The sequence below is a fragment of the Aphelocoma coerulescens genome, chromosome 9 (genome assembly GCF_041296385.1).
Source record: "Aphelocoma coerulescens isolate FSJ_1873_10779 chromosome 9, UR_Acoe_1.0, whole genome shotgun sequence".
NCBI lineage: Eukaryota > Metazoa > Chordata > Aves > Passeriformes > Corvidae > Aphelocoma > Aphelocoma coerulescens.
Window position 1 is genome coordinate 6,413,987 of NC_091023.1, and position 23,467 is coordinate 6,437,453.

The 23,467-nt window shown below is 39.3% G+C and overlaps 1 protein-coding gene across 3 annotated transcripts in view; it reads right to left on the reverse strand.

Moving 5' to 3' along the window:
- Window positions 1–7,009: 7,009 nt before the first annotated feature.
- The window catches only part of CAB39 (calcium binding protein 39), an 83,588-nt gene continuing 67,130 nt past the window's right edge, over window positions 7,010–23,467 (reverse strand). For all 3 annotated transcript variants that reach the window (XM_069024121.1, XM_069024120.1, XM_069024122.1), the window contains 7 exons: window positions 19,481–19,645; window positions 15,492–15,610; window positions 12,964–13,132; window positions 12,192–12,251; window positions 11,432–11,497; window positions 10,427–10,570; window positions 7,010–9,615 (listed from right to left, as the gene is read on the reverse strand). In XM_069024121.1, coding sequence (XP_068880222.1) covers window positions 9,427–9,615; window positions 10,427–10,570; window positions 11,432–11,497; window positions 12,192–12,251; window positions 12,964–13,132; window positions 15,492–15,610; window positions 19,481–19,645 — 912 coding nt within the window. In that variant the 3' untranslated portion in view covers window positions 7,010–9,426. The remainder of the gene's footprint in view (window positions 9,616–10,426; window positions 10,571–11,431; window positions 11,498–12,191; window positions 12,252–12,963; window positions 13,133–15,491; window positions 15,611–19,480; window positions 19,646–23,467) is intronic.

Genomic DNA, 23,467 nt, shown 5'->3' on the forward strand with positions numbered 1-23,467 from the left:
CTGGAGCTGTCTCCTCCTCCCCATCCCACTTCCTTGGCTGGCTGCCTTCACGCCACACAGAGGCACAAACTACCTGGCAACAGTAAGCTGGGCAATCACATGTAGAGCTCCAGTGGTCACCTCCATGATGCTTCCCACCAGGAACATGAATGGAAGACAAATCCACTGATGCTCTCCAGTTCTTTGCTCATTGAGCAGAAGTTCCTCCTACAGCTGAAAATGCTCCTAAAGCTTGGTTTTCATTTGTGTTTCTTTTGTTTTAAAAATAAAACCACACAGCCTCTTGTACTTGCCTAAAAGGAGGCCCCTTCTCTGCCCTGCCAGTACTGATCAGGAATGCCCTGAGATCTGGAGTGTCTGGACTGTCAAGCCAGCGGTAATCTTTTCTTTCTGTTTCAATGGGCTCTGGCTCAGGCCACAATATGCAGATAAACACCAAGGAAACCAGATCCCAAACCTGAAACTGATGTCATGATGAACAACCAGTGTGCAGCCCAGATCTGGTTCTGTGACTTTGCTGCTGTAGAGGCAAAAAGGAATGGAAAACTGCCCACTTTGGAGCATTCTCTGAGATGTGGAGAACCTCAGATGAGAGCTACCAGTACTCTGTCTGGGTAGAGACCTTCTCACTTACCTTCTGCCTCCATAAGTTGAAGGCCATACAGTAAGATGAAGACATTCAGATTAAAATCTTCTCCTGGCTGTCCCTGGACTTTTGTCCCTTGATCTATGAACCTTCTTCTTTCTTCATTCCCCTCCAAATAAAGCAAAACCTCCCTGTACCATGAATGTAACCCTGTAAACCTCTCAGAATCAGACCACACATGTCCAGAAGTTCAGCAGCTACAGGAAGGACCTGAAGGAAGCAGAATGTTCCAGGCAGCACTTATTTCCAGCAGCCTTCAGACAGCTCTAAACTGTGCCACAGGGTAAGGCTGGAGAGGTATGGACGTGTTGGCACAAAACCCAGTTTCAATCAAGCAGCAGCTAACAGTGACACAGCGATCATCCCCCAGCGCTCTCCAGGAGAGGCTGCAGGCCAGTCCTGGGAACAGGCTTTGTGTCAGGCCATGAAGCTGTTGTTTGGGTAACTTTTGGGGCTCATTTGTCCCTCTGTTGTACCAACTCCAACACTGCTGGATTTGCAATTGCCTTTTCTCTCCCTGAGAGTGCTAATCAATCAGGCAGACAGCACTGGAGGGAAGCAGGATGTGGCTGATGTACTGGTGCTGCATGGAAATGGCAAGGGTCAGTCTGAACAGGGGAACGAGTGGCAGAGGTCACTCTTACACCTGTCACTCCTGGCAGCACAGCATGTCAAACAGCTGCAGCAGAAAGTCTTTTTAGAACTAATGGACTGAGGAAATCAAAGGTCTGATCTCCTCTGCTGCATGCAGAGGATTCAGCACAGTCACAGGGTGACACTGGCAGTGTCTGACCCTGCTAGCTAGCCTGAGATCGGGGGAGACTCTCCCAGCCACCCACCTGCAGCCCAGAAGGAACAGGAAAGATTGCAAATCTCACTCACTGACAGAGCCCATCCCTCACACCAGAAACTCAAAGCTAAATGTTCACACAAACAGGGCAGCATTTTGAAAGCAGAGGTTTCTAAAGCACTGGCTGCTTTATAAATGTTATCAGCTCCAGGTACTGAATGCCCCACACAGCTGTGTGTGGGTGTTGAGAGCACCTGGCTTCCCAACACTGTCTGGCCACCAACCCACACACACCAAACCTGTAGCCTCTCAAAGCAAGGGTCACTCTGGTCAAACTATGCTACTGCTGCTCACATCCCTCTCGGCATCCCCAGCAACATCCTCATGTGCCACACACAGTGCTGAGCCCCGTATGGGCAGTACCTGTGACCTACTCGCACTCTGCCTATTCTCTATTTTCTAATAATATACAAGTAAGTATTTCCTATAGGAAATCACACTACCTGCAGCAGTGATACTCGATGATAAACTCTACACCTGGAGAAAAAAATGATCAGACAAATGACTGCACTTCTTACATGCAATTACAGAATATTTCCCCAAAAATACAAAGAGCCCCTTGGAAAATGAGCTGAAAAGGCAACTGGCAGAAATCAGAGGGGAAAGGCAAGAGTAAAAGACATGATTTGCCAAGAGGATTGGGATTTTTTAAGTGTAGAATCAGACTCAATAAGAGAGAGATTAGCTAACAGAAAACAGAAGTGCAGAAAATATCCTTTATGGACTTGGAAGTTCAGAAGTAAGGAGTGGGAGCAACAAAAAGAGATAACCATCTTACATCCCCAGAGTAGAAACAGCTCATGAGGCTGAGCATACACAGTTACCTGAGTCAAAGAGGTAACACAGAGCTGCTGTTCACTGCACTGCTGTGTCACTGACAGTTCTGCTGCAGAACTGCATCTTTTCTGAACCTTTGCTTCACTGCCCTATCCTGCTTCATGCTCTTTTTCCTGAAGGCTTTAAGCTAAAGTGGAAGAAGTCTGAGGACGAGGCAAGAGCCATCAGGTCAGCCAGGAGGCTGCAGAAAGCTGCCTCCCCAGCAAGGGGCAGCTGGACCAGCAGCAGAGCCAACATTCTCCTCCTGGGAGCTGGCAAAGAGCCTCCACAGCTGGTGGGAATGAACCAAAACCACAGGCCACACAATAATGTGTCACCTTGGCTGCTACCTGCCTGCCTGACAGGTATTTTTCAAAACTAGACTACTGTTTACTACTCATCATGAAGAACCATCAGACAACATATCAATGCCATCATTATCAATTCCTAGGTTTTGCACACCTTTATTAGTAAAATAAGAAAGACTTTCTTTTTGAAACTGGGATGTCTAAAATTGACAATAAGTCACCATAGGCATGAATTTAGCCTACTTGAATTTTCCCATATGAACCTTACACCAGAGCACCCCATGAACGTGACACCAACTGTGCACTGCAGTCATGTGTTACTAATTACCAACCTGCCATGTGCAGTCAAGGGAAATTTTTAATTTACACCAGGCAAGGCTGAAAGAAAAAGCATTGCTCAGAAGAAACATTCAGCTAAAAGGAATAACTCATAACTTAATGTTCTCTTAAAAGTTTCTGCACAAAAATTTAAAGTATCCCAATGTTATTTTTTCAGGTTATTCTTGTATCAAAGACATAAAGGAAAAACCTTTTAAAATTGCAAAGCAGCAGTAAAGAATGACTTGTGTAGTATTTTAATATTTTCATTTTTGTCACCATGTCTCTCCCCTTCCACCTGCAGGTTTCACCCAAACTTGGTGAACACACAAGAGAAAGACTGGCACTAGAAATGTGAGAGCTGGGTTCCTGCTTCCCAAATAACACAAAGAAGCAAGAACACTTTCAGCATCTGCCCATCACAGCTTTTTCCCACTTTGGTCCTTGTCAAGTACGTGGTTTTTATATTAGATAAACCAAAGCCAAAATTCCAAGCCTGTATAGTGTGTAGCATATTACATATATTGCATTCTGATGGCCTACAACCTAGTATGGCAAGAAAAATCACCTTTTAAATTACATAATAAATATTTTCAAGCTATTCACAAGCTCCAGTGAACTCCTCTCATGCTCTTCCATTGGTCTGTAACTATTCCTGCTATGTTTGCTTTATCTGTGCTTTTCTTCCTTCTAGAACATCACTGATATGACTCACAGCCAAGACTGAGCCCTAACCTGCAGCTCTGCGTGTTGTAAGGGCTCCTCAAACATGCAGCATGTGCAGCATGACCAACTTCAGCACAAAGGATTTCCCTGCTGCTCTAACAGCCTGAAGGAACATAAAAACCCTGCTCTGCCCATACACTGGCTTTGTGAGAGTAGGATTGTTCTCCTACCTCTTTAAGATGCAATTTCTAGGGAAAAGCAGGTTTTAAAAAAGTAGCATTACTCCGAATCCTTAAAGGCTGTTTTCACGTAATTTGGATATTAGCTGGCATGAGCCAGCACTCTGTAATTCCAGAGTGAGGAAATTCAGCAGCTGCAATCTGATGTTTTATAGACAGGTGAACCTGTGCACCTTTTAGTCTCTCCAGACTGTGTTTCTCAACGTGTCTAAATGCCCAGAAACCTGAATTACAGTCTGATTTCTCAAACTGACACTTTTCATTCCATACAATCTGGAGATGCTGTTAAAGACCTGAGGCCAAAAGCTTGGCTGCCTCACACCTCAGTTGTTTAAACACTGTTCAACACATACTGCATGCCTTATTTAAATGCCCTGCATTATAGTTACAAAGGCTTATTTATTAATGTTACAATACACAACATTCTTAAATTTAAAACAGACCTAAGAAACCTATAGAGCTTTTATTCTTGTTTTATGCGCAAATAAATGCAAACTTAATCCTTCCTTCATGTCTCTGAATAACACTAAGCATATTAAATTCAGGTCAACATCTGTTAATAGTAGAACCTTGTTAAGCAACACTCACATTCTTATTACCCTGAGTTTCTCCTTGGTGGGATGTGAGGCACATTCCCAAGGGCTGCCACAACAAGAAGAAAGAACAACTCCTAATGGATCCTCCATGACAGCCCAGTACAAGGAATTTGCTAGGGAAGAAATGGAAAAACACCTACTGATGTTTTAATTTTAGGCAAGGAGAATAGACAACTGCAGTAATTTACCTTGTTTTTTCCAAACAGATCCTCTCCCCCTAAAACATCTCTAAATTGTATCTTTATATTACCGTACACTGTTTATCTTCCTTCATTCCAAACATGCCCTCTTGGTAAATTCTGTAGTGTTGCCAACATCAGGAACACCTAAGGCCCATGCCAGCCAGGTGGTGTCACCTCCAGCCGTGTGACACTCTCCCTTGGTGGACATAATCCTGCATACTGGAATCACACAGCCCCCCCACAACACAGCTGGAAAACTGCCACAGTGGAAAACCTTTAGCCTGAAGGGTCCCTTTATGGAAAGTGTCAGTTCTGGCCAGGGCATTTCTGAGCAAGGAAACAAAATATCCTTACTTGTGCAAATCAGAAGCTCCAGTAGGAGCCCTCTACAACAGAGCTTGCCTTTATTTTTTGTTGTGAATACAATACACTCACCAAAAATCTATGTTGGCTGTATAATTTAGTGTTTTGTGATAGCTTTTTTTAAATAGAGGAGCATCAACAGATATTTTAAAATAGGAAGCAGAACACAGGATCATAGAATGGTTTGGGTTGGAAGGGACGTTTAAGATCATCTCCTTCCAGCCCCCCACATGGGCAGGGGCACCTTCCACTAGTCCAGGTTGCTCAGGGCTCTGTCCAGGGATGGGGTATCCACAACTTCTCTGGACAACCTGTTCCAGTGCCTCACCACCCTTACAGTAAAAAATTTCTTCCTACTATCTAATCCAAACCTGCTTTCAGTTTAAAGCTATTCCCCTTTGTCTTGTCACTTCACACACTTGCAAGTAGTCTCTCTCCATCATTCTTCTCTCATGAAACAGTCAATTTCCTTCAAATAATGCAATCTATTGATGCATACCACTGCTCCCTCCTTTTAACTTTTTTCCATGTTGTGATTTTTTGGATGTTTTGACCTGCCTCTAGTCACATGGGATTTAAACTGGATCTGCCCTGGTACACTTGTAAATGAAGATGTCATATACCAGAAACAAGTTCAGTGTGCTCAGATTAAGCTGAACACTGATTTAAAGAGGTAACATGTAAAAGAACAGGGTAACGTTTTCCTCACTATGATACTAACCATCACCTGGAATTGCAATATGCTGGAAAGCTAAAAGAAACAGCACTTAAAACTGCCTTACAAAGGCCAAAACCTCTGAAGAAAGAAATACAGATGTACCATGAGAAATACCCACAAAGGTGACAGAAAATAAAGGCACTGCACCCAAAGAGATGGCACCAATGAACAGCCATAGGAGGAAAAGCAGCACAGACAGGGAAATAATTCAATACAGCAGCCAGCAAAAGTCTGAAACAAACAGGGGAAAAAAAAGGGAAGAAGCAAAAGGAAAGCTGATGAAGTTGCCTGCTGGGAATGACTTGGCAGGCCACAAACAGAGGGAGACTTACTGAAAGCAGCTTTGTCCACAACCTGATCCCACGGCTTTAAGGACAACTCCTACTGAGGTTCCTAGAGATGGCAGCTCAGAAGGCAGGTCCTGCTGATCAGCTCTGTGGGGAAAGCAAATTTTAAGAAGTCAGGGCAACGTCTCCTTGCATTTCATGTGCTTCCTACCACGAGGGTGTTTCAAACACCTTGTCAAGTGCCCGACTTGTGCACTCAATTAAAATTTGCCATTTGTCTGACCACCAGTATAAATTACTCCTTCCCCCTGTAATCTGTGATCTTCCTGTCAGTGAGGAAGAGAAATGCCAACATTTTCTACAGAGGCTCAAACAGGCGTGGTCTCTACTGGGGGTTATCAAAGACCAAATACTTTTGTCTGCAAAGTAATTATGTTCCTGAAGGGAAACTTTTTGTTCAGTAATTTTGCTGAACAAAACCATCTGCAGAATCTGCATCAAAAGCTCCTGAATGTTGTTTAAAACATAACACTCTCCTGATGTTTGCCACACTGCATAACCTGGGGTGTTACCTTTGACAGCAGCTCCAGAGGCAGCGAGGAGACACCAGCAAGGCCTAAGGAAAGGGTCACCAATTACAGACACAGCTCCTGAAAATTAGAGAGAAGTGACGGGCCAAAAATTTATCAACTAACCCTATCAGGTCCTGTCTCCAGCCATGACACAGGAAATAGCATCTCCTGTCTTAGCCTTTGGTCATGCCAAAAAGAAATACAATCAGCAATAATAATACAAAGAGGCAAGGGAGGCTACCAACAATTAATTAAAATTGATTGCATCTCTAATACAGCACTTTGTCTTAATGCTTTAAAAATGTTTGTGCAAGCCAGAGTTTTTCATGATTTAAAATGATTTTATATTTAAAAGCGAGAAAGCTGAGCCACTCGAAGGCAATAAGGGAGACCTGATACACATCCACAAGAAACTGATCCTCTTCAGTAACACAGTAAAGAACACACATTTTTTCTTCAAAATTTTATTTTAATTTAAATTATGGGGCCAGCCAGATTTTTTTGGATACGAAACGCATTTTCCTCAGGAGAAATGAAATGCTACCATGGAAATAGAATTACAATTGTATACATCTCTTATTTAAAAAAAAAAAAAAAAAAAAAAAAAAAAAGAAAGAAAAAAAAAGCCAAACGAAAAACCGCTTGCATTTAAATATGTTTTAGTAACACCCTTAAGCCTTCAAGCAGATAAGAAACCACTTCCAGAACAAGTTTTTTAATATGAACAGCACATCAAAGGAGCTTTAATTTAAATACAACTTCTTTTCGAAAGCCAACATTCAAATGTTTCCACATATTAAAAAAGTCACCATGGCCATTGATTCCAAGGCCTAATATAGAGTAACCTCTATGCCAGTCCAAATGTTTTCACTTCTTTACACATAGAAATCTTTAGCACATCTACGTCTTTCTAAAGAGGAAGCCTTACTTGTTATGGTGAGTAACTTGGCAAATAATGTTTTCCTCCACTCAGCTATGATAAACCAAAATATAACAGACTGTTAGTACTGAACTACAACACCACCTCAGTGCCAGTTCTGCCTGGGATCTCTGGGAAGTGTAAGCTATTTTCTTTCCTGTAAGCAAAATGATTCTGTTTGCAAAGGACATGTTCAGAACCTTTAAAAGACCAATTCGAATGTTAAGAGCAGTTTTAAACAACAGAGTGAAAACACTCAATTTTCTGGAGCTCTGAGACTTCCCTTGTGAAGGCTTTCAAATCAGCTTAAACGTCACTGATTGTGAAATATTTCAAATGGGAAGAGGACAGGAAGCAACAAACATTTTCTGTAGCATTCGCAATCATTCAGTCATGCAGATTTGGAACTTTCAGACCCCAATCCATGGGATTTTGCTTGGCTGTGATCTTAGCGTTACTATATGATGGATAGATACAATTTTAATAACATCATTTAGCTATATTTAGTAGATTCCTTTTGTATGGTCACAGTAACAAAAACATGGTGCAAAATCAGTTGGGTTTACTCTTTTTATAAATACTGATAGTTTGCAGCATTAAAGAACACAATCAACAAAAAATTAAATCCTTTTGTTATCCTAGGACACCTATGAAATTGTTTCTTGAGGTTGGAGGGAATTAAATCATTCACTTAACACAACTATTGTACTGAGTTATTTACTGTAAGAAATGACGCACTGCAGGCTCCCCAGAAGTCAGAGGAATCGATATTAATTTAGCATAATCCTTGCCATTTGCAGAGCTGGTGAGCACAATGCTAGTTTAATTAAATAAGGCCAATATTATCTGGTAAGAACGTAGTAGAAAGGGTTCCAGTTCTCTGTTTCAGCCTACCCTAATTGATGGCACCCCATTAGATAAGTGAATACAAAGAATTTGTTTGGGTTTGGGGTTTTGTTTCCTTTTAAATGCTGCAGTACTTAAGATTGTTAAATCAGCATTTCCATGTGATCTGAAGTATTCAATTACATGAGCATTCATTTTGCAAAACTCAATATTAGGTAATAGTTACAGACTAATACAATAACATTCCTCTGCTGTACAAATTAAATCATATTTTAAAGAAATGAGCAGCCTAGGAGTTATATACAAAAGAAACCAGCAAGCATTGTTGAAATGAAATGCAAAATGTCACTGCTAGGTCTACTGTCTGAAATACCTTTAAAGTAAAATTAACAAAAACCCTTAGAACATATTTCCAAGTTTACAAGTCAAGTCTCAGAAAAATCAAATCATGTCAAAAAAAAATTCTATAAAGCAGTGAAAGGCATATATACATTTTCCTTATGAACCTTGAGATTTCACTCTTTTAAAAGTTGCTAAGTTTCAATATCAGTTTATTTGCAAGACAACTGTTTATCCCAATAAGCTCACATCTTAGATACATTTCCCCTTTGATTACAAATAAAGCACTGCACATTTTTTTTTTTTAAATCAAGGCATATAATCTTATACTATGGTGCCAGGTATGCACAGGTCACATTGTGCTCATTATCTCAAACAAGGTAAGTGCAAACATACAGATTTATTCAGATTTGCAAGCATGCAACCTGTTACTTAACTACATTAATACCTTCTCTCCTAGACCAAACTAGTATCTATATGTTTGCTTTCACGAACCTAGAATCTTTCTTTTCAGGACTCCTAAAACAAGCAGTGTCTTTGAATTCTGAAATGACACAAATATCAAGAAAGTCCACATTGTGCAAGAAAGCAGCAGCTATGTTTCTCAACTTGGACTAAAAATGAAAAGAGAAAAACAAAAACCGTTCACTGAACAGCAGATTAGCAGTAATGTTCCTCATGAATCGATAAGAGTGCCTGATGCTGAATATCTAACAGCAAATGCTGAATTTGGGTTTAATATTTTAAAGGTTTATTGGAGTTTAAGCTTCTTGCTGTGCTGGTCTCTTCAAATCCCTGATCTGTTTAACTAAATAGGTCTTCTCATCATTAAATTGTTCATCCTCGGTCCTGTCATTCTGAAACTTGCTGAGGAACTCAATAAGTTTGGTCTGGTTCTTTAGAAGGATGTCTAATATAGGCTGTGTCTTGTTAGGATTGGCTACAAACACCTGCAAGAAAATAAAAGGCATTGAGCACAATAGTGAGAAACAGAAGGTTAAGTTAAAAAACATTATCTAACAAAATACTGATGATGGTAACTTAAAATTATGTTTTAATTATTCCAGTAGACCACAGAAAAAAATAATGGAGTAAACCCAAGGTGGTTTGGTTTTTTTTTTTTGTATCAGGACATAAGCTGAACATGAGTACCAAAGTAAATTTAGTCTGTGGGAGGTGACCAGCCACAACAGCCTCTGCAGAAACCACTGAAGACACTTTATGGTTAAATTCTACAGCAAATGCATGTTTTCATATCATATGCAGCATCTGATGGGTATCTCACAGTTCACTGCAAAGTTTTAGACCTCAAGTTGTAACTCCTAGCTGCCTGTCTGCTGCAAAGTCAGAAGACATCTGTTATCATGTTCAAATTACAATTCAGGTGACCTGACTAAAATACTGCTATCCTTCAGAGATCATGCAGTGTGATAAAAACACTTTCAAACTCCAGGATGCTCCATGTTTTTATATGGAATCATGCATTCCTCCTTATCTTACTGCATTTAATTCCAAAATTTTCTAAAGGAGATTACTCTGACAATCACACAGAAATCCCCTAAGTGGTTTCTAAACTATTTTGAAAAGATAACCAAGATATCTATCTGTAAAGATGGATCATAATAAAGCAAACATTAGTGCTCCCTTTATTTAATCACTTAGCAGACATTAAGATAAGCTCCATTTAGGCTCAGCTAAGTAGTTTACTCAATTAAACAACTTCTGGTTGGATTCTGTTTCATGGTGGGGTTTTTAACATACCTTGAACACATGGAAGGCCTCAAACTGAATGTTACGACTCTTGTCTCGTAGAAGGTTCATCATTAGTTTGAGATTTTCAGGTTTACTGATGTACTTCGTCATAATTGTGAAGTTGTGTCTGTCCAGTAACAATTCACCAAGAAGCTGAAGGCAGAAAACAAGCCCAAATGAAAAAATTACTAACACTGGACATAAGAATCAGCTTACTTACAAATGCTTTCCAACCCCCTGAAATGGTGTGGTGGTCTGTGAGCGCAGTAACAGTGGTCAGTAAACAGAGTAACAACAGAACTAAGTGCCCCAAATTTCAAAGTGTAGGGTACATTTTCCCCTTACTTCAATGACACAGTTTCTCCTTTTCCTCAGAAAGTAAAAAATCACACTTGTTCCCCCTTGTTATGAATTGGAAAGATAAGTCTTTCATTTTTTTCCCCCATGACTTCATCATTTTTTTCATTTATACAGAAGCTATTCAGCATAGAAAGAATGCCTTAAAAAAAAATACAAACAAAACCCAAAAAAAAACAGGTTAGCACATCAAATGAGAAACACTGCACTTCTTTTGCTACCTTCTTTATCCTAAAGGGTTTAAAAGGATTTTCCCCACAAGGATCACCTTTGCTGCAAGCTCTGTATTACATTTATGTTCACCACTTCTTACCTACTTGAATGTAAGATTAGTATTGCTCTAGGCACACCATGTGAATCTTTGTTAGATTATTTAAATGTAACCAGACTTGTTGAAGGAAAAAAACAACAAAAATTAAGAAACTTGAGGAGCCATTTCTTCATAGGGAGAGAAATTAGTTTGGTCTGTGCTAGACACTAAATAATGTAAGAACTGGACTAAAAAAAGTTGCTGATCTCAAGAATTAAAATGTATGGAAAATTAAAACAAACACTATTCAAGGCTCTTATAGAAGCCATTTCAAATAAAGTTAACTCACCTTGAAATTAAAGGGAATCTCTAGCTTTGCATTTAAGAAGATAATAAAATTGCCTTACCTTAAGTGACTGTCTCTTTGTCACGTAATTTTCTGAATGAAGTAACTTCTCATATTCACTGAAGAACTAAACACAGAATAAAGAGAAGGGTTAGGACTTTTTCAAGTGTCATAGGCATCTTCTTCCAAAGTATTGCAACAAAGTGGAGGAGATGCAAATCCCTAACAAAAACAAACGAAATCTGAAATCTCACTAGATTCCTGGAAGTCACTACTGATAAACACTGTATACGCCTTAAAAAATACATATCTACTCTTCTAAGAGCCTTTAATGTTTAGATTACAGTGTAGTGGAAGGCATTTCCTCATTATTTCTTAAACTGTAATAGAAACAGGTTGCTCGGAGAAGCTGTGGATGCCCCATCCCTGGAAGTGTCCAAGGCCAGGCTGGATGGAGCTCTGAGCAATCTGGTGTCGGTGCCCATGGCAGGGGGGTTGGAGCGAGGGGATGGTTAAGGTGCCTCCCTAGCAGGCCGTTCTGTGCCAGCTCCTGCACTGGGCACTGCTCCCCCATTCCCGGGATTCCCGGGATCGCCTGGAAAGCACGGCACGGGCTCCCCCTGGCGGAGGAGCCAGGCCTGGCTCCCACAGCACCACATTCCTGCTGCCTTCGCTTCCTCCGATCTACCCCTAAGCTCAGTTGATTTACTATTGCATGGAAATTCCCAAAACCAGAGCTAAACAAGGAATAAAACCACCGATTTCTTCAAATAAGATACACAGCACCAGAAAGCTCTAAATATGAAAACGTGTCTGCTCACCCTATCGTAATGCTGTTCCAAAAATTCTGCACTTAACAGCTTGTGTCTTGTAAGCAAATCCTGTAAAAAAGCACAAACCCAGTATTGTCACTAGAAAGATTTAAACAGTACGTAGACATTCTCATACACATAAGACATGCAATCCAAAATTCTGCTATTTCATTAAACACACTAATTTAGGACATGAATGCAATTACCTGGACACTGCTAAGGATCTTGGCATCACTTAGGAAAGATCTGTGATGCGTTACTTTAATTCACAGATAAAAAGCCTGTGAAATTCTCACTGAAGAGTGCTACTTATGGATCAAGGCTATGCTCTGCACACAACTACACACAACCAAGGCTAAGACCCCCCGTTTAATATTGATTAATATTATGCTTATTGTCTCAGTATAGCTGATTGTTTTAGGGCCACAAAAAGTTTACCCAAACAAAGCAACAGCATCAAGCATCCTCAGGAGGAACACAGGAGGAGTTGCAGACACAGATTTAAAGCCCCTGGCATGGGAGTACACATGCATTCAGGTAATGCACGATACAGCTTACTCTCTAGAACAAAATTTTGGGGAGCAAATATACTATATGTATTAACAGGTATGTCTTACACTCTGAGAAATAAGGAAGAACGGTGTCCAGCTTACCCATCTGCATCACACCTATTTTCTTCCCCTCTCCCAAGGCTTGTTTTGCCAAGAACATCACACACAACACTGGGTTCACAAAGCAGAGAACTACAGAAGTAACAATTCCAAGGTTGTGAGGAAATTACCTTGAATGTGGCAAATGCATCCGAAGCGATGTCAAACGTTGACATTTCCACGTATCTGAAGAAATCGTAGAATTGTTCTGACCACAAGATGATTTTAGCTAGTGGTTCATGCCTGATGCATTCTCTAAGCATTATCCCACAATTTAGAGCAATTTCCGGAGATTCGTACCTATTAAAAAAAACAACAAAGATTATTTATAAATTTATAAACTTTCACAAGTTAGCACTGCAGCACCACATTGCTAATTACAGTGTTCAGTACTATCAAGTAAAGAAACCCATAAAAATTAGAGGTACTCATTCCTGCACTAAACGACATTTTTAAATATTTCTACAAAATACTATTGAAACAGCTGCCAGTTATAATTATAGCCAATTCAAATGATTTTCATGAACTGAGAAACAAGGCTAAATAAAAATACTTTCTTTGTTTTCAACATCAGTTTTCTTGTTCCATATTTCTGGGATTGCAGACATCTGGAAAAGCAGTAAATGCTTTGTCTTGAAAGCTGCTCGCTTAAACATGACAGCAATTTACATAAAACTTTCCATATGAGCATGAGGGGTTAATAATACTGGACATAAATTCAGATCTCTTCTTTCATTAAACCATTTTTCAACATCATTGGTTGCTCTGCACATCATGGGGTTCCAGCTTCTGGAGCAGTCACGGTCTCTCACTTGCCTTCCTGCCACACACCTCCAGAATCCTCCCTCTTATACTACTGGAAGCTAATTGAAATTCCCCAAAATTTCAGGAGAAAAGTATCATTGTGCATACTGAGCATTAACTACACTACCCTACAAAAACATTCCCTTATGAAATAATTTTTATTAAATCCTGCAATACTCTCCCATTCAACCTGTCATGGAGATTTGAAATCTGCTGAACTTTTTGCAATTCATGCCACAGTTTAAATTTACATAAATTTGTCTCAGTTGGATACCAGATGTAACACATAAGTTGCTAAATGCCCATATCAAACATCCTGACTTATAAATATGAGTTTCAATAACCCCTTTGAGAATACAGCTCTCTGAAGAGTGACAACACAGACTAAAAGTGAGCACCACTGTGTTGCAGCCCTCATTCAAGCACTTACCAATGAGAACATGCTGAAAAAGCAATTTTATCTCTCTGCACCTCAAATATCTTTGCCTTCTTTTGTAAATTATTTTGAAGAAGCACTGCACCAATCATTTCTTTTGCATTATGCCACAATTAATTTTTTTTTTTGTCCCTCTACCTTTAAATGAAATTACAGTCACTCAGGACTGTAATGCAGGGGGGGAAAAGCAGCTGCTCTGGCAGACAAGTGTAGAACTTACGCTCATATGATTTGAGGTAAGTATTCCACACTGCTTCTGGTGCTAAACTTTGGAGTCAGCACAAAACAGAGATGTGGGACTCCTGCTTTCTCCACAAAGAAAGTTTCTTGTATGATACATTTTCCAGTGGCATATGCAAATGGCCAGGATTAGGCAAACCTGAAGATGTTAAAATAAAATAGCCCAATGTGCCCTGCACTGGCAGCTCAGTCAGCACCTCTGATGACTGCTCTGAACTAGGATGAAGTAAGAGGAAAAACACATTTAAGCTTCCTGTTTATATGCTAAAAATGCACCTGATTATCCTCCCCATCTCAATGCTACCAACAGGAAAGTATCCACTGAGATGAGTGGCCCTTTCATACACCCTTTAGTATCCCAGTAGGTGGAATAACTACTCCTCAACTACAGCAAGCTTACCCAGCAGCTGCAGCCAGAACTATAAATGGCTGTATTTTTTGAAATAGTTTATTAATGTTTGATGAGCTCTTCTGTCCCAAAATAAGGCAGTGAAATTGAAATTTTCAGAACTTTCTTAATTATGTTATTAGAAATGCAAGTAATTATTTTCTGCTTTCATGTTTGAGAGCTGCAGCTCTACATGCCCAGCCATATACTCAGTATGGCATGACCCTCCAATATCCAGCACACCAGCTATTACAAGAAGAGAGGAAGAAGCAGCTGTCTGGCCTGCACAGTATGCAACAAATAGTTCTTTTTCTGGTCCGGTTTGCATTGGTGTGTTTGTGTCAATACAGGAACATAAATCACTATGAATAAGAAGTCTAAGACCATACTAAGATAGGCCAGCAAACTGGAAATTACTGTGGTTAAAAGGAAAAAGAACAGTCTTCAACTCTTGATGAATGAGTTCACAAGAGAATAGTTTAAATAGGCTCAAATAGTATACTGAAAGGAATACATCTTACTAGCTCAGTGAGAGCATTTTAGATTACTAACAGTTCTCAATTTTCAGTTCTATTTCATGCAAAAGTAGATGGTTCGTGTTCTATTACTGAAATTTTCCTTTACTTAGGGAAATTACAGACCCCAAAACCAAAGAAAAAGAAAATAAAATCAAGCATATTGCAAAGGAAGAACAAAATGTCAGAATTCAGTTTCTTTTAAATGCTTCTCCATGCATTTAAAAAATCCCTTACTTCATGTAAAAGCATACTTCTGCTTCACAGTGCACATACCCTTTTAATAGCATGAATAAGATATTTTGTTGAGTGCAGATGTATTCAACTGTGGGAGTTCTTGTACCAATTTGTCTTCTGAGAATGTTGTTGAAAATTTGCGCAACATCTTTCTTGCCCTGTCAAAAACATCGGCAGTTAAACACATAATATTGAAGTCCACAGGCAAGTTAACAATTAAACATTATCATCACCTCATGCAGTCGTACTTGAGGAATTCTGCAGTTCAGTCAGCCTCCATACTCTGATCCAGAACAGATTCAGTATTCTGTTTCTTTATGCCCATTTCAAATATGCCAAAGCACTCAAAACATTACATCACGTTGCAGCCAGATCATGGGTAATTTACATTCAGCAGTAAAGCCAGCTGATGTTTCATCACATATTTCTATGTAGCATCAATCTCCTGGGCTTATTTGATACTTGCTTTTGCTAACAGCATAACAGTTTTTAACCATGCTCTTGCCTGGAAGTGTGTTTCTTCAACATTCCATTATCCTCTCCCTTGTCTAGGGACACACAATGCCACCATTAAGAGTGTGCAAAACATTTCCAACTACAGTGTTAACATCCAACTTAGAATTGCAACTTATGAAAGTGGAATAAATAAATAAATGAGTAATACAAACAGAAATCATCCACTGACCTAAAATGGAAGTCTCACATTTTTCAATGCACAAAAGAAGTGTAAGTAAGACCAGGATGCTGGAATTCAGCATAAATTGTACACAAAAAAAATGCACAAGCATAGCACCAGACAGTGTAAAAGGAACTGGAAATGTTCTTTTTTGAATAAATACACATCTCCTATTTATTTCTTCTGTCAGACCATAGCTGAAGATGACAAACTGGTACAGACATCTAACAAAAAGCTGATTATAAACATAAGCACTTTTCACTGTCATTCACATACACCATTTAAAAGCCAGATTTCTGCAATTAGCTGTCCATTCTGGACTGCACAAAGACACCTTCAGGATTCTATGTTATCAGATCTATTCCAGAAAAAGACCAGGCCAACTTGCACTAAGCTTGGACCTGAAAATAAAGGCCTGTTAAGCAACTCCACCTACAGGTTCCCTGAATATTATACACCAAACCTATATGTATATAACGTTTCTTGGCAAGCTCTAGCTGTACTGTAAATTTCCTGAGTAACACCAGGAAGCTTTTGAGTTAAATGCAGGGTGTATTTAATGAGCAAGAATTTTAAAAACAACATCAATTATTTAAAATTCTTTCCATTTTCTGATCAGTGTACAAAAGACTGCATGAGAAAAAACTGAAATGTTTATGAAAACGTAGGAGGACTGTAGTTTTACAAATGGCATGTTTGTGAATTACCACGGACAGTTTTGTTGGAGTGTTGTTTTCAGGATATAAGGGATTGTTTGTAAATGCTTGTTTTTTCAATTACAATTCCATTGAAAGCCAGCCCAAAGCAACACCAGAACTCTTTGTTCTGAAATGAGTAGAGCAGTGTTTGCAGAAATTGCTTTACTCAAGCTCCACATAATATAGTCATCAACTCCCATTCACCACCGCTGCCAGTTCTGCGCTGGATCGCGGCGCTTGCCTTGGATTCCCCAGCAAGAACAGCATTTCCTTCTTATGCCCATCACTGAGCTGCCAGTGGCACACAGCAATCCCACAGCGAGGTTTTGTCACAGGGGTGTCTTGCCAAGTGACCTCATGGCCTGACAACAGCAAACAGGCCCCAAACCCTGTGCCAGCAGTCACGACAGCCAGAGGTGAGAGGGACACTGCGCTTGTCTTCTCAGCAGAAGGATTCAGCTTCCCTTGGCAAAAGGCAGTTTTGGTTTTGGGGAGTTTTTATTCTTCATTTAAAAAATTCCAAAACAACAGAACATAAAACCTAATTTCACCAGGGATGCCATCTCTTTCAGTGCAAATCAGCAAGGAGATAACTGGTACGTGTTAAGACTGGTAAGGAGATGGTTGTGTTGACTGCTTTACTGGAAAGCAAGCTTCAAGAGAAGGGCAACACTTTAAACAGGCCTTGGCATACAGCAAGGGCTGGACAATTGCAGTTTTTTTCATTAAAACATCAAATTTGTTATTTTTCTAGTTTTTACTTCTTACTTTTCTATGGGTTGTTTTTACCACAGCACTTCAGATTCAGGTACATTTGAGACAGATAAAGAGCCACAATGAACAGTCCCTGTCTAATAACAAGATGTTTATTCCTGTTCTAAAAGGTAACCTTCTTCAGAAATGAGACTGAAAGGAAAAAAAAGTTTAGCTTTGTCACTGAATAACCTCCAGCTGTGGTGGGACACCAGAAAGAAAAATTCTAGACCCACTCTTCAAGTTTAAAAATCACCAGAAAATCAAATACGAATTTCCATCAGTAATGGAAAAGCCATTTCAAATGCAGTAAATTCGCACAGACATTTGGGATATCAAAGGCAACATCTGATTGGCTTTGTAACAGCTGGGAAGCTGAAGCACATCTGGAGCACAGGTGTGTTGACATTAATTCTAGATAGCAACAATAGCCGGACAGTCTGCCAGCTCCCATCCATAAAAAGCAGACGTGGTCCAGCCTAGAAAGCAGTGAATGACTTGTTCTCTTTCCAAGAGGAACCATCACATCCTCATGAAACAAAGCAGCAGAAGAGCCACAGGCAGGAAACAACTCACAATCTTTCCATGTCCCCTTAGAATAAAAAGCATAGCTCTCCTTAACGAGAGCAAGCCTGTGCAAATCGTTATCATTCTTCATTACCAGGAGATAATGAAGGTTTCCTTTGCTAATAACTGGGCTGAGTAAACACCAGGCTGATATCAATCTAGAAGTCAGCAAAATCCAGATGACGCTTCATGATTTCCTTTCTTCAGCAATTAAAGGCCATCACATTTCAGCATTCCCTCTCAGCTTTCCCAGGTCTCCTTGCTTATTTAACAACCTGAATGTTTTATGTATGGTATAAACAGTTGCGTGGGTAGGGAAAAAATACCACTGTATTACAATTAAACACAAGTCAGAGGGGAGTTATGGGTGGGGTGGAAGGGAGAGAAGAAAGAACAGGGAAGAAAGCCATTGTTTTTGGAATGTCAAACTACAATAGGACTTTAAACTGCAGTGTTTGTATTGTGACCAACTTGTTTATGAACAATCCCATTTTTAAGCAATCTTAAGTGGGATGGTCTTTATGGTCGAGGCTGTGAAGTGAGATACATGGGGTTTGGCTCCTTTCCTAGACAACCACACGCTTCTTGTGAGACCTCAGGGAAAAGAGAAAAATCCAATTGCACTGCAGCATCTTATAACTAAATAGGATTTTTCACTATGGTGCTGGGAAGGTAAATTATTCCATGTGATGTGGTGACAAATGCCACAGAGGCTTGCATAGAGATACCTTTAAATATAAATAAGTATAGCTATTTTGAATTGATCAATAAAAACTTTGGTTTGTTTTTTTTTAATAAACAGAAAAAGATGAGGAAAAGCAAAAAGGTTGCATCACTTGTTTCTAAAAAGCGAGAGAAATACCGGACTATTAATAAAACTAACAGCTTTAAATTATATATTTAAACTTCTTCATAAATGTTACAATAATTCTATTACTTTTCCTAGTAATTTGATGTAGCCATATGAACATATAAATACGTCTTGTAGTATTAAGGCTTGTGTTCACTACAGTATTGCTACTAAGAGATTAACCCTTCTGTGTACACAACAATTAAGAATTATTCCATAATTTTAACAGAACTGTACTACCAGATTAGAGGTTTATCTACTTCCAATTTGTGTTGTTTATATGCCTAAATTCACGGGTTCCATATTCTATAGTTGCTCAATCTTCTATGCAGTTTGGAACAGTGAGTTCTCTTTCTAATGGATTTGTCATAACCACAAAATAAAAGCTGAAGACTGAAACATCTTAATCAATTAAAGTGGTAAGAATTCACATGTGTTTGCTTTAACATACAGAATATAAGAAATGTCAAACCTCCCTTCTTACCTCAAAATCAATTAGCTGCAAGTCAGCTACTAGGGTACTAAGAAGACCACTGTTGTACAGCTCCTGAGCAAGCTGTGCCACAGCTTCTGTTTGGGGTTCTTTTTCATTTGTGCCATACAAGATTTCTTTCATGGCAACAAGGTTTTTTGAGACCTCCTCCGTTGCCTAAAGAAAATGGGAAAACAATACAGTTAGAGCACAATGCCATTTGTCTTTCTAGCTGCACGCTCCTTTATTCTTAACATCTGCAAACTTCCATTGGGGGGGGATAATCAGGAAATGACAATCTGTTAAAAAAAAACAATAGATATTTTTTCTGCAAATAAGACTGTTATGAGACTGGTATTTAAAAAAAAACCCCAAACAATAAAAAGCAGAGGCAAGACATACACAATTTAGTTACCAAAGGTAAAAATCTTTTCCTTTTTACTGCCTTTTAACTTCCCATTCAAAAATCCCCTAAAGAACAGCAACAGAATTAAAAGAACCTGATAAAATTTCCATTCTGTAAAACAGTTACGCAGGATCAGACTGGAAAATGTGACATGGAGCCTCATGCCTGTCCCTAGTGAACTGCTTAGAGAGACCAAATGCATTCCTCCTGTAGATTTTGCACACATCAGGTTTTGCCAAATACTAGGCTCCCATTCCGGTTACTGTGGGTGAAGTCTTTCCAACAAACAAAACCTCAAGGAGAAACAACTTCATTTTTCAGTTTACCTCAGTATACAAGAACAACCTGGCCAACAGACTCAGAAAGAGGTACACTCAAAAGGACACTGGGGACTACTAAAGGTCTAAAATCCTTCCCTGTTTGAAGTCCACCTTACAGAAGACAGACAGGTCTGACTTACCACTTGTGAGGAATTCCTAAGTTGCCATGATGAGCTGGAGCAGCATTTAGCAGTGGAAACACAGTTATCTCACAAGTAAAACTAAAAAAATATACATCAACAAGAATACTTCTAAACACCCACTTCTGAATCTTAAAACATAGTTGTATTGGACCAAAAAAAAGAACTACTCCTTTCAATATATATGTTTACTGACCTTGGGGGCAAAATGCTGAAAATGATCATCATAAATAGCTGGTTTAATTATAATGGTTCTTCACATGCCTAAAAAGTCTGAATGGTTTGTAAGTGCACTGGATTTTAGTAATTAGATGAACCTGCCAACAAAGTATGCATACACTTTAATGCAAAGTATTTATGATTGGTAGCTCACAGAAAATTAATAAAGGGAAAAAATTATCTCTTTCTGGGTATTGTCAGTCTCACAAAGGGTATGTAAAAAGATTTCTCATTGTGCTTTTTATCTAGAGGCTTAAGATCAGCATGACCCATGCACTATTCAAGCTAAAGCCACTCCAGCTTTGCTAGGTATGCAAGGAGAATTCCATGACCTTTAAGGAGGCTCCATATCATTTTTAGCCCCTCCACAACTTTCCACTCCCTGCTGCGTCCCTCTTCCTGCTAACTTCAGTTCCTAGTCCCAGTTGTCTCCTCCTCAATCGAAATTCCAAAGGATTTTCTGTGCACTGTTAGTAAGACAGCAAGAGGCAGGTGCTCAGTAAGACTACTCAGATTCACGCCAGCTCCTGAAAACGTGAAATGGGAACACCAGCTCACCATACTGGAGCAGTATTGCACCACACAACTTCTCTGAAATTCTGAAGAAACAGTTCTTTAGTAGGAGAAGAACAGGAGCATCTCTCAGACATGGAGATATGAAGAGATATCTTTGATGCATGGCTACCAAGGAAAAAGGAAGCAAAGTCTGTCCCTGCACCCTAATGTAGAAAGCAAGATAAAAGAGGAAGAAAGGCAAAAGTTTAAGTAACTGCCTATTTTAGCTAAAACAATGGCAGTATCGAGGGCATGCCTGTAATTAACAATGCGAGTGGAGAATTTCTCATACCAAAACCCCAGGAAACAGAACGAGCCTCCTAAACCCAGAACTTTAATAACTGCACTTTAGGGCTCTCCCTCACCACCAGCCCAAGACACAAACCAGTAATGGAATGCTTGCAAATGAGGCAGAAAACAATGCAGTGTTTCCAAACACTGAGGGCTTTAAAAAACCAAAAAGCCTTCTAGCCCAACACGAGCGTACAACTCGGGAACTTCAGTAACAGACTGTAGGACTTCAGTGCTCTTCAAAACTGGCAAGATCACCTGAATGTGCTTCACTGGAACTTGGCATGGCATGAAGCTTCAGTGGGAATCACTGAATCATTGAGGTTGGAAGAGACCCTTAAGCTCAAGTCTGCCACTAAACCACATCCCTAAGAAGCAGAACAGCTTCTTAGTACCTTAGGAGGCCATCAGGATGCAACCAGCTGCTTGAGGCAGGGCCAGCCTCAGTCTTGCCAAACTGACCAGGCTGATGGCCAGCCATGCTCCAAACAGTTCTATGGATGACACTCCACCACCTCTCCAGGCAACCTGTACCAGTGTCTGACCACCTGCATCATCAAAGAATCTGCCCTGCATCACTCCAGCTATCATTTCTGGATATCTTCTGTAAATAGAAGTATGAGGTTTTCTGCAAGTATTGTATCAGTAACCAAGGTCTTTCAATGCACCACACTTTCATAAAATACAACATCCTTATATTTCTTCTGCTCGAAAATTCAGTATCAAAAGGACTAGAAAGAAACTTCTACACATTTCTAGAACCTCCCTTGTATATTCCACGAACTCTCAAACATATTCCAAATACAAGATATGCAGGCCTATTTTTGCCATTTCAGATGCAGAATGGAGTTTAGATAGTTACCCTGAAAAATATAATGATACATTAAATATTGGTGTGAAGAGCCAAGTAAAAGCTACTAAAAAAAAATAAAATCAAGAAAGATAAGAGAAGGTTGGATAGCATTACTTGCAAGATTTTCTAGGATACTGCGATCTAAATAATTGCCTAATGCACTGCTTGCTTTTAAGAAGGGAAAAAAAAATCTCTAGAGAAAGACCAAAATACACAGTGAAGTTCATCCAAAAACCCATGATGAAAAGTGGAACAATCAGATACCGTATGTATAAATACATAAAATACATCCCAGTACAATATATGACCAGGGTGTATTTTATATATACAGAATATCTATACTCTCTATATATTTTATAGTCTCTGGGTACATATTTTGTATGTTAAAATTTATATTTTATAAGTATTAACATCTGTATTTATATGCTCTCAACACTGAGAAGGAACAACCTGAATTTTAGAGAAAAATTTCATGGCAAGTCATATTTTAAATTCAATGGTGCCAGAAAATCAATACCATCTGAGGACAAGCCACACTGTAAAAGTTAAATGTAAAGCAAGGAAAATAAAGAAAGTACCTACTTCTCTATGTTTATGAAAGACAGGAAGATACTATTTAAAAATAAAAACAGACACCATAAAGTCACACATATGACTGTTACACCAGAATAGCTGCACATCTTTACAGCTACGGTTCATCCCAGTCTCTGGAAATATCAGAGAAATACTCTAAAATTTAATATTCCTTTAAATGGTAAGCAGTGCAAACCCCAAATACTCTATCTAGAGTTGTACAGCTGGATTATCTGGGGTTTATGAACAGTAGAAGATAAAGAACACATGGCCAGTCCTGACACACTTCCAACGAGCTTGGCAGTCTCCAGGCCTATGGAATTCCAATGGCTGAGGGTTCTCTACACATGGATAATGCAATTACAGAAACTGCACTATTAATGAAAACATCCATCAAAAAGATAAGCCAGATACAGCTTTGAGCCTGTACTGGGTGAATAATTTTACTAGTCCAGAGCAGTATCTATCACAAGTAAAAAACATCATTTTAATAACTATTTAAACTGGCCGGATTTCAAAATGCTTACAAAAACAGACAATTCCATAAATGTACTAGTAACTACATCAGTGCAGTAGTACATTTAAAGGCCAAAAATGATTGTATGATTTTTCCAGTAAACATTTAGCATGGAGACAGCACAG